Consider the following 15,876-nt stretch of genomic DNA (forward strand, 5'->3'; position numbering starts at 1 on the left):
GATTAAGTCAAAGAAGAAAACTGTAGCTGCTCAAATACATTTATAAAAGGGAATGAAAAGGTGCCTGGCGGTGTGGCTTCACATATACTGTACTTAGAACCCCACAATTTTTATTATAAATGTCAGAAATTGATTTAATTCATGTTATGAGAACATTTTGTAATATTTATCGAAATTCTGACCCAATATACTTCCTCCGCCTGCACACACTGTAGCAATAGATCACTTACATTTGTTTGTACATGGTAGATTATGTGGTCAGATATCTGTGTCAAAATTGACACAAGATATGGCACCAGTAACATCCCGTTTAGATGAAAAGAGTACATATAAAAGATATGGGACTTTAACCACTTTCAGCCCCGGACCATTCTGCTGGCTTAAGACCAGACCACTTTTTGCGATTCGGCACTGCGTCGCTTTAACTGACAATTGCGCGGTCTTACAACGTGGCTCCCAAACAAAATTGACGTCCTTTTTTTCCACAGATAGAGCTGTCTTTTGGTGGTATTTGATCACCCCTGCGGTTTTTATTTTTTGTGCTATAAACAAAAATAGAGCGACAATTTTGAAAAAAAAACGCATTATTTTTTACTTTTTGTTATAATAAATATCCCCCAAAAATATATAAAAAACATTTTTTTCCCTTAGTTTAGGCCGATACATATTCTTCTACATATTTTTGGTAAAAAAAATCACAATAAGCGATTATTGATTGGTTTACGCAAAAGTTATAGCGTTTACAAAATAGGGGATAGCTTTATGGCATTTTTATTAATATTTTTTTTTTTTACTAGTAATGGCGGCGATCAACGATTTTTATTGTGACTGCGACATTATGGCGGACACATCGGACATTTTTGACACATTTTTGGGACCATTGTCATTTATACAGCAATCACTGCTATACAAATGCAGTGATTCCTGTGTAAATGACACTGGCAGTGAAGGGGTTAACCAGGGGGTGGCAGTGTAGGGGTTAAGTGTTCCTAGGGGTGTGTTACTAACTGTGGGGGGGCTGGGCTTTGTGTTAGTGAACACTGATCTCTGCTCCAATCACATGGAGCAGAGATCAGCATCACTTGTTGCTAGGCAGAACGGGGAGATACTGTTTACAACGGCATCTCCCTGTTCAGCTGCCCCGTGAGACGATCGCGTGTATCCCCGCGGCGATCGAGTCTGCGGGACCCGCAACCGGACTCACGGGGGTCCCGACCGGCACGTGAGCGCGCCGCCAGCTGCGCGCAGGCGATGGCAGTGCGGCATATTAAAATGGACGTACCTGTACGCCAATATGCCTGCCCGTGCCATTCTGCCGACCTACATCGGCGTGCGCCGGTCGGGAAGTGGTTAAAGGTGCAAATCATGCAAAAAAACTAAATGTAAAAGGAAAATATATACAAATTTTATTAAATGAACTACATCAATAAAAATAATACATGCAGTTTACTCATGGCCATGGATGTTGCAAGGCATCCTATAAATGACAATGGTTTACTGTAGTCACGTTCGGGTTTTTCTACATGTTTCGCCATATGGCTTCTTCAGAAAAGAACGTGAAGGTTCTTTAAATATTGAGACCTATAATTCAACAATTTTAGTTGTGCAATGAAAACAGAAAAAATACTAATTAATACAACAAATATCAACAAAATATATCCTATATAGATCTATGGCTGCACTTGAAAGACTAAATGTCTTTTTTAATGTATTGTTTTGTTATTGATTGTATAATGCTGCACTTTTGCGATTGGTAAGACATAAATTGCCTTTTAATATATACATTTTTAGCTCTGATTTGGTTTTTGTTTAATTTTTTTTTTATTTAAGGACCCACGTGGCAGTGCCCATATTGTTGGGATCCTTGGAAGCCTCATGTTCAACAGTATAGGAAAACAGGTATTGCGAGGATGGAGTAATATACTTTCCCTTTTTAAACACATACTGGTAATGGATACTTATAGTGGGATATTATCTTTTGATATATACAGGCCTCGATTGATGAGTGAGATTCAAACCATTTTCCGTTGTTCCTTCCTTCCTTCCTTCTTGTGTCTTTTTGGGGGGAACTTGTGCCCCAATGGATGGATGGGTTCTCCTTACCATCAATATTGAGGCAAGTACCTTTTGGTACGGATATCAAGCCCTAAGTCAGGGGTGTCCAAACTTTTTTCAAAGAAGGCCAGATTTGATGAAGTGAACATGCGTTAGGGCCGACCATTTTGCCTGACAATTCGGTCTAATCGGTGCCCATCAATGCAGCCTAATAAGTGCCATGAATGCACCCCCACCACTGCCATGAATGCAGAACCCCCATTGCCATGACTGCAGAACCCCCATTTCCATGAATGCAGACTCACCATTGCCATCACTGGAGCCTGATTGATGCCCATCTGCAGCCTCAGAGGGGGACGGGACAAGCACCAACAGATTACATACAGGAGAAACTCCTGTTTTCTCTGCAGCCTCTTTAATACAAAGTCCCACCATTGCCATGACTGCAGCCCCACCATTACCATGACTGCAGCCCCACCATTGCCATGAATGCAGCCTCATCATTGCCATGAATGCAGCCCCACCAATGCCATAAATGCAGAACCCCCATTGCCATGAATGCAGCACCCCCATTGCCATGAATGCAGCCATACCATTGCCATTAATGCAGCACCCGCATTTCCACAAATGCAGACTCACCATTGCCATCACTGGAGCCTGATCGATGCCCATCTGCAGCCTCAGAGGGGGGCAGGACAAGCACCAACAGGTTACATACAGGAGAAACTCCTGTTTTCTCTGCAGCCTCTTTAATACAAAGTCCCACCATTGCCATGACTGCAGCCCCACCATTACCATGACTGCAGCCCCACCATTGCCATGAATGCAGCCCCACCATTGCCATTAATGCAGCCCCACCAATGCCATAAATGCAGAACCCCCATTGCCATGAATGCAGCCATACCATTGCCAGGAATGCAGAACCCCTATTTCCATGAATGCAGACTCACCATTGCCATCACTGGAGCCTGATCAATGCCCATCTGCAGCCTTAGATGGGGGTGGGACAAGCACCAACAGATTACATACAGGAGAAACTCCTGTTTTCTCTGCAGCCTCTTTAATTCAAAGTCCCACCTCCTATGATGGACAGAACAGTCATCCAATGGCAGCAGGACTTCCTATTACAGAAGCTGTAAGGCCGCGTACACACGGGCGGACTGTTCGCCCAACCTTGTCCGCTGAACAGTGTTTGGGCGGACAGTCCGCTCGTGTGTGGGCTTTCAGCGGACAGTTTCAGCGGACAGTTGGACGGACAAAGTCTTTCGGAAATTCCGAAAAACTGTCCGCTGAAACTGTGTTTGAGCGAACAGTCCGCCCGTGTGTGGGCTTGTCCGCTGTACTTTCGAAATGAGCGGACTGTTCCCGCTCGGAAAGTCCGCCCATTTCGAGCGCGTGTACAGGTAGGCGGGGCCCGCGAAGGAGATGTCGCGGGCTCCGCCGCCTGGAATGGGCTTAAAGGGGAACCCCAACGCCGAAAAAAATCGGCGTGGGGGTTCCCCCAAAGTCCACACCAGACCCTTGTCCGAGCACGCTACCCGGCCGGCCAGGAAAGGGGGGGCGAGCGAGCGCGCCCCCCCTCCTGAGCCGTACCAGGCCGCGTGCCCTCAACATGGGGGGTGCCTTGGGGAAGGGGGGGCCGCGCGGCCCCCCCACCCCAAAGCACCTTGTCCCCATGTTGATGAGGACAAGGGCCTCTTCCCGACAACCCTGGCCGTTGGTTGTCGGGGTCTGCGGGCGGGGGGCTTATCGGAATCCGGGAGCCCCCTTTAAGAAGGGGGCCCCCGGATACCGGCCCCCCACCCTATGTGAATGAGTATGGGGTACAATGTACCCCTACCCATTCACCTGTGAAATAAAGTACAAAAAAAAACACAACACAGGGAAAAAATATTTTATTGCACAGCTCCGGGGGTCTTCCGTCTTCGGGGGTCTTCTCGCCGGACTCCTCCGCTATCTGTGTGTAGCTCTTTTACTAGCGGAGGAGTCCGGCTTTCTTCCTCCCCGCCGCCGGCCTCTTCTCCCGACTTCGGGGGTCTTGTCCCCCTCTTCGGTTCTTCTGCCGGGCCACCGCGCCTTCTTGTAGCTCTTTTACAGGCGGTGGCCCGGTCTTCTGTCGCCGCTGTCGTCGCCGCCGCCGCCGCCTTCCGTTCTTGTTGTTGTTCTTCTTCTTCTCCAGGAGATGTTGACTCGACGAGCTCTCCGGCCGGAATGCCAGGGACACGCTCCGCTGCCACTTATATAGTGACAATGGGGCGGTGTCACATGGTATATGTCACATGGGTTGGTCACATGGTGACCCCGCCCCCTTACGATGTCATAGTCCCCATGTGACATCAACCCATGTGACCAACCCATGTGACATATACCATGTGACACCGCCCCATTGTCACTATATAAGTGACCGCACAGCGCGGCTCTGGCATTCCGGCCGGAGAGCTCGTCGAGTCAACATCTCCTGGGGAAGAAGAAGAAGAAGAAGAACAAGAACGGAAGGCGGCGGCGACGGCGAGGACAGCGGCGACAGAAGACCGGGCCACCGCCTGTAAAAGAGCTACAAGAAGGCGCGGTGGCCCGGCAGAAGAACCGAAGAGGGGGACAAGACCCCCGAAGTCGGGAGAAGAGGCCGGCGGCGGGGAGGAAGAAAGCCGGACTCCTCCGCTAGTAAAAGAGCTACACACAGATAGCGGAGGAGTCCGGCGAGAAGACCCCCGAAGACGGAAGACCCCCGGAGCTGTGCAATAAAATATTTTTTCCCTGTGTTGTGTTTTTTTTTGTACTTTATTTCACAGGTGAATGGGTAGGGGTACATTGTACCCCATACTCATTCACATAGGGTGGGGGGCCGGTATCCGGGGGCCCCCTTCTTAAAGGGGGCTCCCGGATTCCGATAAGCCCCCCGCCCGCAGACCCCGACAACCAACGGCCAGGGTTGTCGGGAAGAGGCCCTTGTCCTCATCAACATGGGGACAAGGTGCTTTGGGGTGGGGGGGCCGCGCGGCCCCCCCTTCCCCAAGGCACCCCCCATGTTGAGGGCACGCGGCCTGGTACGGCTCAGGAGGGGGGGGCGCTCGCTCGCCCCCCTTTCCTGGCCGGCCGGGTAGCGTGCTCGGACAAGGGTCTGGTGTGGACTTTGGGGGAACCCCCACGCCGATTTTTTTCGGCGTTGGGGTTCCCCTTTAAGCCCATTCCAGGCGGCGGAGCCCGCGACGTCTCCTTCGCGGGCCCCGCCTACCTGTACACGCGCTCGAAATGGGCGGATTTGCCTCCTCCTTACGTGGGCGAGTCCGTTCATTTCAAAAGTTGAGCGAACTGTTTGCCCAACCTTGTTCGTCAAACAGTCCGCTCGTGTGTGGGCAAGTCCGCTCATGCAAATTTTGAGCGGACTGTTTGCCGAAACTGTTTGACGAACAAGGTTGGGCAAACAGTCCGCGCGTGTGTACGCGGCCTAAGAAGGAAATTCTTCTGTATGTGCAGCACTCGTCCGCCCCCTGCCTGTCCCCTCCGAGACAGCCAGAATATATATCGTTTGTGGCCTCTGTGATCGAAGATTCGTTGGTGGCCAAAAAAGATATATACAGTGGGGATCAAAAGTTTGGCACCCAAGGTAAAAATGTGTATTAATGTGCATAACGAAGCCAAGGAAAGATGGAAAAATCTCCAAATGGCACCAAATTACATATTAGACATTCTTATAATATGTAAAAAAAAGTTAGATTTTATTTCCATCATTTACACTTTCAAAATTACAGAAAACAAAAAAATGGCGTCTGCAAAAGTTTTGGGCACCCTGCAGAATTTATAGCATGCACTGCCCCCTTTGCAAAGCTGAGACCTGCCAATGTCATGGATTGTTCTCAATCATCGTCTGGGAAGACCAGGTGATGTCAGTCTCAAAGGTTTTAAATGGCCAGACTCATCTGACCTTGCTCCAACAATCAGCACCATGGGTTCTTCTAAGCAGTTGTCTAGAAAACTGAAACTGAAAATAGTTGACGCTCACAAAGCTGGAGAAGGCTATAAGAAGATAGCAAAGCGTTTTCAGATGTCAATATCCTCCGTTTGGAATGTAATTAAGAAATGGCAGTCATCAGAAACAGTGGAAGTTAAAGCAAGGTCTGGTAGACCAAGAAAAATATCAGACAGAACAGCTCGCAGGATTGTGAGAAAAGCAATTCAAAACCCACGTTTGACTGCACGATCCCTCCAGAAAGATCTACCAGACACTGGAGTTGTGGTACACTATTCCACTATAAAGAGATACTTGTACAAATATGGTCTTCATGGAAGAGTCATCAGAAGAAAACCTCTTCTACGTCCTCACCACAAAAATCAGCGTTTGAACTTTGCAAATGAACATATAGACAAGCCTGAGACACTTTGGAAACAAGTTCTGTGGACCGATGAGGTTAAAATAGAACTTTTTGGCTGGAATGAGCAAAGGTACATTTGGTGAAGAAAGGGCACAGAATTTAATGAAAAGAACCTCTATCCAACTGTTAAGCATAGGGGGTGGATCAATCATGCTTTGGGGTTGTATGGCAGCCAGTGGCACAGGGAACATTTCACGAGTAGAAGGAAAAATGGATTCAAAAAAATTTCAGAAAATTTTGGATGGTAACTTGATGCCATCTGTGAAAAAGCTGAAGTTAGAGAGGATGGCTTCTACAAATGGATAATGATCCTAAACACACCTCAAAATCCATGGGGGATTACATCAAGAGGCGTAAACTGAAGGTTTTGCCATGCCCTTCACAATCTCCTGACCTCAACATTATTGAAAAGCTATGGATAGACCTTAAAAGAGCAGTGCGTGACAGGCAGCCCAGAAATCTCAAAGAACTGGAACACTTTTGTAAGGAAGAATGGGCAAAGATACCTCAAACAAGAATTGAAAGACTCTTGGCTGGCTACAAAAAGTGTTTACAAGCTGTGATACTTGCCAAAAGGGGCAGTACAAGATATTAGCTCTGCAGGGTGCCCAAACTTTTGCAGACACCTTTTTTTGTTTTCTGTCATTTTGAAAGTATAAATGATGGAAATAAAATCTAACTTTTTTTGACATATTATAAGAATGTCTAATCTGTAATTTTATGCCATTTGGAGATTTTTCCATCTTTCCTTGGCTTCGTTATGCACATTAATACACATTTTTACCTGGGGTGACCCCACTGTATGTCCAAATTACCAGGCGGGTCATTCGAAAACCGAAACACGGGCCACAATTGGACCGCGGGCCGGACTTTGGACATGCCTGCCCTAAGTGAATTCTCTGTGTAATTAATATTATATACTAAGGTTCCTATTTTCTCATTTATTAATTCCCCTTGGGTGACTCTCTTTGTGATGCAATCCCTGTTTTCCTCTGGACGGTAGAGGCTTCGAGCTTAGTAACATATACTTCCAGATACATTTTCTCAAGTGAGTTTCACAGTTTCATAGTTAGTTAGGTTGAATAAAGACACCAGTCCATCCAGTTCAACCTGAGTAAGTGTCTACAATTGTCCCTATCCCTGTACATTGCTACACCCACATTGGTCCCTATCCTCAAGGAGCCCACAATCCAAGGTCCCCATTCATATACTAGGGCCAATTTTGGACAGAAGCCAGAAGCCAATTAACCTACCTGCATGTCTTTGGATTGTTGGAGGAAACCGGAGTACCCGGAGGAAACCCACACAGGCACAGGGAGAACATGCAAACTCCAGGCAGGTAGTGTCATGGTTGGGATTTGAACCAGCGACCTTCTTACTGCTAGGTGAGAGTGCTAACCACTACACCACTGTGCCGCCCGCTATGAATATATCCTGGCCATGGAAATTTTTCCTTGGATTATCTTATTTTTTAACGTCATATGATGCATCAATGCCAACTACAGTGGCAGGATATCTATATTAACTGGTTGACAATATATCACCAATCACCCCTACCTACGGGTGATCTGGCATTATTTGGGAGTGTCTGGATTGTGAATGCGGTATTTCATTGGACTCCATTTCTCATCTTAATTCAATTTTGTTTGGGCCTCTAGACTCATAACATGAGGTAGGGGCCTTCAGCTTTTGTTTTAGGGAATGTCTCTTGCCTCTCTTTCAAGTGCAGCCATAGCTCTATATAGGATATATATATAAAAAAAAAAAAAATATATATATATATATATATATATATATATATATATGTATATTATATATATCTTGTTGATATTTGTTGTTATAATTAGTATTTTTTCTGTTTTCATTGCACAGCTAAAATTGTTGAATTATAGGTCTCAATATTTAAAGAACCATCACGTTCTTTCATGAAGAAGCCATACGGCGAAACATGTAGAAAACCCGAATGTGACTACTGTAAACCATTGCCATTTATAGGATGCCTTGCCCACATCCATGGCCATGAGTATGCTGCATGTATTGTTTTTATTCATGTAGTTCATTTAATAAAATTTGTATATTTTTTCCTTTTACATTTTGTTGTTTTGTATGATTTTCACCTTTAAAGTCCTATATTTTATATGTTCTCTTTTCATTTTTTATTTTTTTTTGCATGATGAGACATGGCATATAATGTAGTATGTGTATGTATATAAGGTACAAGACAGACTCTACACTTTTTTTTACCATAAAAATTGTTCAAAATGCAGTGCAATATTATGACCTACAATCTATGCTTACCAGACGTACATGTGTACAGTATTTTAGACATTATCAAATTTGTTTTCACAAATTACATTCTGTTTTAGAGAAATTTATTTTTTTTGTTCTCTTTTAACAGTGTTTTTGACATCCTTATTTCTTATACTATAGATGATGGGGTTCAACATAGGTGTCACTGCTGTATAGAGAATAGACACAATTTTGTTTGTTTCGGGAGAGTAAGTAGAGCGGGGTTTCAGATACATACACATGATGGTCCCATAATAAAGAGCCACTACTGTTAGGTGGGAAGCACATATGGAAAATGCTTTGTTTCTTCCTTGTGAGGAGCGGATCCTCAAGATGGTGAAGATGATATGGACATATGAGATCAGGGTTAAGCAGAAAGAACACATAGCGATAATTCCTGCTGAGATGTACATGGCTATCTCATTAAGCAAAGTGTCTTGGCAGGATATTCGAAGGAAAGGTGGCACCTCACAGAAAAAGTGGTTGACATGATGGGACTTGCAGTACTGAAGCTGGAAGGTGAGCACAACATGTATGGCAGAGTTCATGAAGGAAAAACTCCATGACCCTACAGCTAAACTAACACATAACATCTTGTTCATGATGGTGTTGTAATGCAATGGTCTACAGATGGCAGCAAACCTGTCATACGCCATGACGGCTAAAATGAAGCACTCTGTTGATCCTAACGCCAAATGAAAGAACATTTGCACTGCACATGCCATCAAGGAGATACTTTTATCCCTGGCCAGAGTGTTTATGAGAATTTTGGGAGTGATGGTCGATGAGAAACCAATATCGATAATGGAGAGGTTGCTTAGAAAAAAATACATTGGGGTCTGTAGCTTTGGGTTGATCCTCACCACGGTGATCAGTAGAAGGTTTCCTGACAATGTGATTATGTACATGATGAGGAACAAGAAGAAGCCGAGTGCCTGAAGATATGGGACATTAGATAGTCCAAGAAGGATGAACCTTCTGCTGGATGTTTGGTTGACTTCATCCATAATATTCTGACAAACGGAAGAAAATAATGTATTGTTTGAGATAAAAACTATATGCATTTTTATTTCCTTCCAAACCCCCCCCCCCCCCCCCCCCCAAGGGATTATTATATTCTGGAATACTCCAGTAGTAAGATCCCCTGAAATAATTCTCTCATGTATTCAATCTCCTAATCTTACATTCTTCATAATATAAAACAACTGAAAAATGCAACGGGATAGTGGGAACCCCCTGTAAAGGCCGTAGGTTGTGTGAAGACCTTGGAAATTCAAATGCAAAAAAATCTCACCAATAAAGTCTATAATACATAAAAAAAAAATCATGTGGTTTAATCCTAAATAGCTACTAAACACTGAAAAATATGCTTTTAGCCCCTGTACACACGGTCAGACATTCTGCTAACCAAATCCGTCGGATTTTGCCGTCGGATCTTGTTGCATACACGCGGTCGGTCTAAGGCCGCGTACACACGGGCGGACTGTCCGCCCAACTAGGTTCGTCAAACAGTTTGACAAACAGTCCGTTCAAAATTTGCATGAGCGGACTTGACCACACACGACAAACGAACAGTCCGCTGAAAACTTGCGCGATGACGTGAACGGCACGTACGACGGGACGAGAGATTCAAAGTCCTATACACTGCAATGCAACCTTCGGCGTGTAAATCCTTTCTGAGCATGCGCGGAACTTAGTTTGACGAACAAGCCTACACATGAGCGGACTGTCCGCTCAAACCAAGTTTCAGCGGACAGTCTTACGGAAATTCCGAAAAACGTTGTTCGTCAGACTGTCCGCTGAAACTGTCCGCTGAAGCCCACACACGAGCGGACTGTCCGCTGAAACACTGTTCAGCGGACAAAGTTGGGCGAACAGTCCGCCCGTGTGTACGCGGCCTAAGTTGTCGAAAAATCCGATCATTCAGAACGTGATGACGTAATTTCGTTACGATGGGACTAGTAGCCAATAGCTTTGATGTAGGAATTTGATCTGAGCATGCGTGGCACTTGGTCCGATCAAAATTCTCTACACATGATCGGAGTATGTCCGATCGAACCAGTTGGTCGGAAAATATTTCCAACATGTTGGAAAATTGGGTCCGACGGAGATTCGGATGGAATCAGTCCGATGCATACCACACACAGTCGGATTATCCGACAACACGGTCTGATAGGACACATTCCGACGGATTCTCCGACCGTGTGTACAAGGGCTTTGACTTCAAAATCCCATATACATAGCAAGGCAATTTCTTACAATGTGGTCCAGTGTGCTCCAATATGAGAAGACCAGTGGATGTGCATGTTTCTGAGCATAAAATTACTGTCAGATGTGTGTTAGCATGCAAGTGTGAACATATTACCATACATGCTAAGCAGCATGCTCGTAGGTACACATGCATGCTTGCCAATGGTGATGTAAAGGGACAGGGACAGATTGCTGAGTGGTCTATAGATAGTTCTGGATTTACCTGTGACCTGAACTTCTACTTTTGTCTTCCTGTGTAGACCCGGCTTGCCTCTGCCCCATCTCTGGCTTCCTCCTGGACCAGATCCTTTGTGGTGTGGTTCTGCAATCACAAAGTCCATTCAAGTCCTCCATCCTGTCACCTCTGAAGCCTCTGGAGCAGTTGTACAGTCCATGGGCTGCACCTCTGGAACACTCCTGCGGAGAAGTAAATGCACTCTCTAGTGTCTCCAACTATTTAGCTACACTCTGGCTCCCTTCTGGATGCTTCACCTCCAGGGAATGGTTAGGACATGATAAATATTCTGGAAACCCAATAAAAAGTCAGGCTGGTTGATTTTAATCTCCCGTCCTATGTTCTGGAAGCTTCTTCCAGAGGCAGGAGAAAGGAATTTAATTCTCAACCTGTGAGACCCTGAACAGGCCAGACCAAACAATCATTGCTCCCTTGATTACAGAAGGAGCCAAAGCTAAATTTGCCTAGACACCTACACTAGGAAGGGGCTACATATCAATTACTGTGGAGTGGGCATTACTGTAGTGACGTGCTGGTTTCATCTGATTCCTACAACAGGCCAGATCAGAGTTCAAAGACATGGATGGTCCTGTATATAATAATACTATTATTAATAGGTGGAAAGAAGGGCAAACCCCATACACATGGATCGAATGCCAGGCGACATTGGCTGGTTCAATAAAAAATGTCTGACATACGGCCCAGGAGTATGGCAGCCAGTCTGGCAGAAGCTGTTTGGCTGGCTTCTGCCAGATGAGCATGCTGGAAAACCAGCAGCGACCAGCTCCCAATCAGCCAATGGCTGAGAACGCTGACTGGAGTGTTCTGGCAGGGGGGCGGTCTCCCTGTCAGTGCACAACAGCTCAACGGGGAGATTGCTGTACTAACGTCGGATCGTCAACACACTCAATTAAATTCACAGATTTACCAAGAGCTTTTTTTTATGTGAGTAAGCTAAAATTTTATGTTCATACCTCATTTATATCATATGTTTTCCTTGTAGCGATGTTACACAAAATTACCACTTCTGGACCGCCGCACACCCATATGCGTCCTTACTTTGAAGTGGAATATCGTTGTTATGGCAGCAGCTAGCTACCATAACCTCGGTATCCTTTTCTTCGACCGGCAGTCCGTTTTACGATAAGAGTGGTCTCTGCGGTGGTTTCTCCTCAAAGTCACTTTTATCTGCGGTGGGAGAGGGCCCTCGACTCCCACCTTGCTCTGGGGCCCTCCGCTGCTTGCCGGAGCCGTCGGCAGAGGCGGTTGGACCTTCACCCTTGCTGGGTATGGAGACGAGTGAGGGGAAGATGGCCCCCACTCGTTTATAGCTCTTAAAGGGCGACTTTAAAAAAAAAAAAAAAATTTAATTGACAAAAACATTTTTTTATTGCATTTTAGTGTTAATACGAGATCCAAGGTCTTTTTGACCCCAGATCTCATTTTTAAGAGGTCTTGTCGTGCTTTTTTTCTATTACAAGGGACGTTTACATTCCTTGTAATAGAAATAAAAGTGACACAAATTTTTTTTAAACTGTGTAAAAATAAAAAAATAAAAAGTAAAATAAATAAAAAAAAATAAAAAAAATCATTTATTTTTTTTAAATGTGCCCTGTCCCGCCGAGCTTGCGTGCAGAAGCGCATGCATACGTGAGTAGCGCTCGCATATGAAAACAGTGTTCAAACCACACATGTGAGGTATCGCAGCGATTGGTAGAGCTAGAGCAATAATTCTAGACCTAGACCTCCTCTGTAACTTAAAATTTGAAACCTATAGAATTTTTTAAATACCGCCTATGGAGATTTTTAAGGGTAAAAGTTTGTCGCCATTCCACGAGCGGGCGCAATTTTGAAGGGTGACACGTTGGGTATCAATTTACTCAGCGTTGTCTTATCTTTTAATTTAAAAAAAGTGTATTTTTTTCCAAAAAAAAGTGCTGCTTGTAAGGCCGCTGCGCAAATACGGTGTGACAGAAAGTATTGCAACGACCGCCATTTTATTCTCTAGGGTGTTAGAAAAAAAATTATAATGTTTGAGGGTTCTAAGTAATTTTCTAGCAAAAAAACAAAACAAAACTGTTTTTAACTTGTAAACAACATATGTCAAAAAGACGCCCGGTCCTTAAGTGGTAAAAAAACAAAACCCCAAATATTTGTTTTAAATGTACATTTTTTGTGGTAAACAGAACAAGTAGTAGCATAAAATTTCTACTTTCCATTGTGTTAATTGTCAATGTTTAAGCCATGGTACACACGGTCGGACATTCCGACAGAAAATGTCCGACCGGACCATGTTGTCGGATAATCCGACCATGTGTGGGCTCCATTGGACTTTTTCAGTCGGAATGTCCGACCAACAAAGTTTGAGAGCTGGATACAAAATTTTTCGACAACATGATACGATTGTTTGTAGAGAATTCCGATCGGACAAAGTGCCACGCATGCTCAGATCAAATTATGAGACCAAAGCTATTGGCTACTAGCCTGAACGTAGTCCAGTCCTAACAAACGAACATCATCACGTTTTGAACGATCGGATTTTCCGACAACTTTGTCTGACTGTGTGTATGCAACACCAGTTTCGGATAAAATTCGACAGAAAAAATCAGACGGATTTTGTTTTTGGAATGTCCGACCGTGTGTACAAGGGCTAAGACACACGTCCAACAGTTTCTGAGATCTTATGGCATGTTAGCTTCCTATATTTTCTCCATTTATATACCTATTCCCTTGATATTACACTGACATGTTTAAATCTGGAATTGTGTTTTTTGTTCCTATTTTTTCTTATAAAATACAAAAAAGAAAAATGTAATAATTCTTGGATGAAAATAACCCCAAAAAAAGAAGCCTTGCCATACCTCCCCATTAAAAAAAAACCCATGTATTTAGTCCTTTAAAAAAAAAAAAAATGTTACAGCTACTATGTACAGTATCAATACTTTTTTCTTCACCTTAGTTGGTAGGGTTTAAATATCCATAGTCCACTGGAAATGTTACCATTTTAGACCACATTTCCTTCATTAAAAATAAAAATTTCAATTGATGAAACTGAATTTTTTTCCTTTTGAAATTTGAAAACTCTTGGCATCCCCAAACATGTTCACCAAATTCCTTTGAACTCAATGAGAAGTTGAAAGAACTGGGAAGACAGACTGTATTCTGTGTGCACAGAGTAGTAAAGAAACATGGGATGAGCTTCCTTATATAACGAACACCGTATAATAGTCCCTTGGCAGCAAAATGTTATTTGCCTAATGTCCCAGCTGAACGCCTTCTGGTCTTTTGTGAACATCCCTCATCTGTCTCATCTAATGTGATGGTTATTCAATATTATACACCCTTATGGAATTTTGCATTAATAAAGTGAGCTCCAATCAAAACTTTTCATATGCTATGTTGGGTTGTATTGAATATATAACCAGTTGAAATGGTATGTTTAAATCTGCTAGGATCTTCTGATCTGAATTGTATCTACATTCAAATGACCACCTTGTTAATAGACAAGGGCGCCGTCAAAAAATTAGTTTCAGTCACCACACACTAAGCCCTTGTACACACGGTCGGACATTCCGACAACAAAATCCATCAGATTTTGTCCGAAACTGGTGTTGCATACACACGGTCGGACAAAGTTTATTTCCTTACGACGGGACTACGTTCAGACTAGTAGCCAATAGCTTTGGTCTTGTAATTTGATCTGAGCATGCGTGGAACTTTGTTTGATCGGAGTTCTCCACAAACGATCGGACAAAGTCCAATCGGACCATGTTGTCGGAAAATTTTATAGCCCAGCTCTAAAACTTTACCGGTCGGATATTCCGATGGAAACAGTCCGATGGAGCCCACACACGGTGGGATTATCCGACAACGCGGTCCGATCGGACATTTTCCGTCGGAATGTCCGACCGTGTGTACAAGGGCTTACTCTTAGCGGCCAGGTCACTCATAACTAGAAAGTGGAAATCAAATGTGGTAGACTTGTGCACAATGGAAAATTTCATTTAGTTTTCGGTTCGTTGTCATTCGTAAAATACATAATTTCGTTCTGTTATATTTGTTATGTTACGTTAATACGTTTTCGGATAATTCGTTATTATTTGTAGAGTGTCGATATTCGTTATACTGAATCTCGAATCCTGTCGAATTCATTAGTTATATACGCTATAATTTCGTTCGTATTCGTTGAAATTCAATATTTATGTATGTATATACATTCGTGATAATGATTTGTAGTTTGGAAAGTCGTTTGTTTATTGAATCTTTTAACACACACAATGACCACGTCTCTTCTCTTCGGCTCAAATACAATACAACACCCTTCTCACTCAGTTCTCAGGAATGCACTTTGCCAGTAATCGAACCTCCGACACACAATGAATCAGCTGATTGGACTATAAGATTTACTTTGAGCTGACCTTTTGTTTCATTAGATCTTTAAAGAATTACCGAATCATGTCGAATTCATTCGTTATATCCGCTATAATTTCTTTCATATTCGTTGTAATTCATTATATTTTTATTCGGATGCAAAATTTGGCCGAATTTCGATTAGTTACAAAACAAATTGCACAAGCCTAAAATGTGGTACGGAACATTTCTGAAGTCATTACCATTACTAAAACTAACCACATCTACGAGACCCTGCTGGCAAAAAAGATTAGGCTTGGGTGG

The 15,876-nt window shown here is 43.7% G+C and overlaps 1 protein-coding gene across 2 annotated transcripts; it reads right to left on the bottom strand.

Moving 5' to 3' along the window:
* Positions 1-8,306: 8,306 nt before the first annotated feature.
* Positions 8,307-14,365, bottom strand: LOC143942865 (olfactory receptor 5AR1-like). Of its 2 annotated transcripts, XM_077464269.1 has the most exons (3): positions 14,157-14,365; positions 11,191-11,384; positions 8,307-9,730 (listed from the first exon to the last, which is right to left on the bottom strand). In XM_077464269.1, the coding sequence occupies exon 3, from the start codon at positions 9,722-9,724 to the stop codon at positions 8,801-8,803; it is 924 nt and encodes a 307-aa protein (XP_077320395.1). In that variant the 5' UTR covers positions 9,725-9,730; positions 11,191-11,384; positions 14,157-14,365; the 3' UTR covers positions 8,307-8,800. The 2 variants fall into 2 exon arrangements, with proteins under 2 accessions (XP_077320395.1, XP_077320396.1); XM_077464270.1 differs by lacking the exon at positions 11,191-11,384.
* Between the last annotated feature and the right edge of the window lie 1,511 nt (positions 14,366-15,876).

This window comes from Lithobates pipiens, unplaced genomic scaffold, assembly GCF_037356315.1.
Source record: "Lithobates pipiens isolate NorthernLeopardFrog02 unplaced genomic scaffold, aLitPip1_a1.2 Scaffold_30, whole genome shotgun sequence".
In the NCBI taxonomy this organism is placed as follows: Eukaryota; Metazoa; Chordata; class Amphibia; order Anura; family Ranidae; genus Lithobates; species Lithobates pipiens.

What these genes read in the sequence shown, in the direction of transcription:
- LOC143942865 (XM_077464270.1), bottom strand. Translation starts at nt 9,724, where the DNA reads ATGGATGAAGTCAACCAAACATCCAGCAGAAGGTTCATCCTTCTTGGA.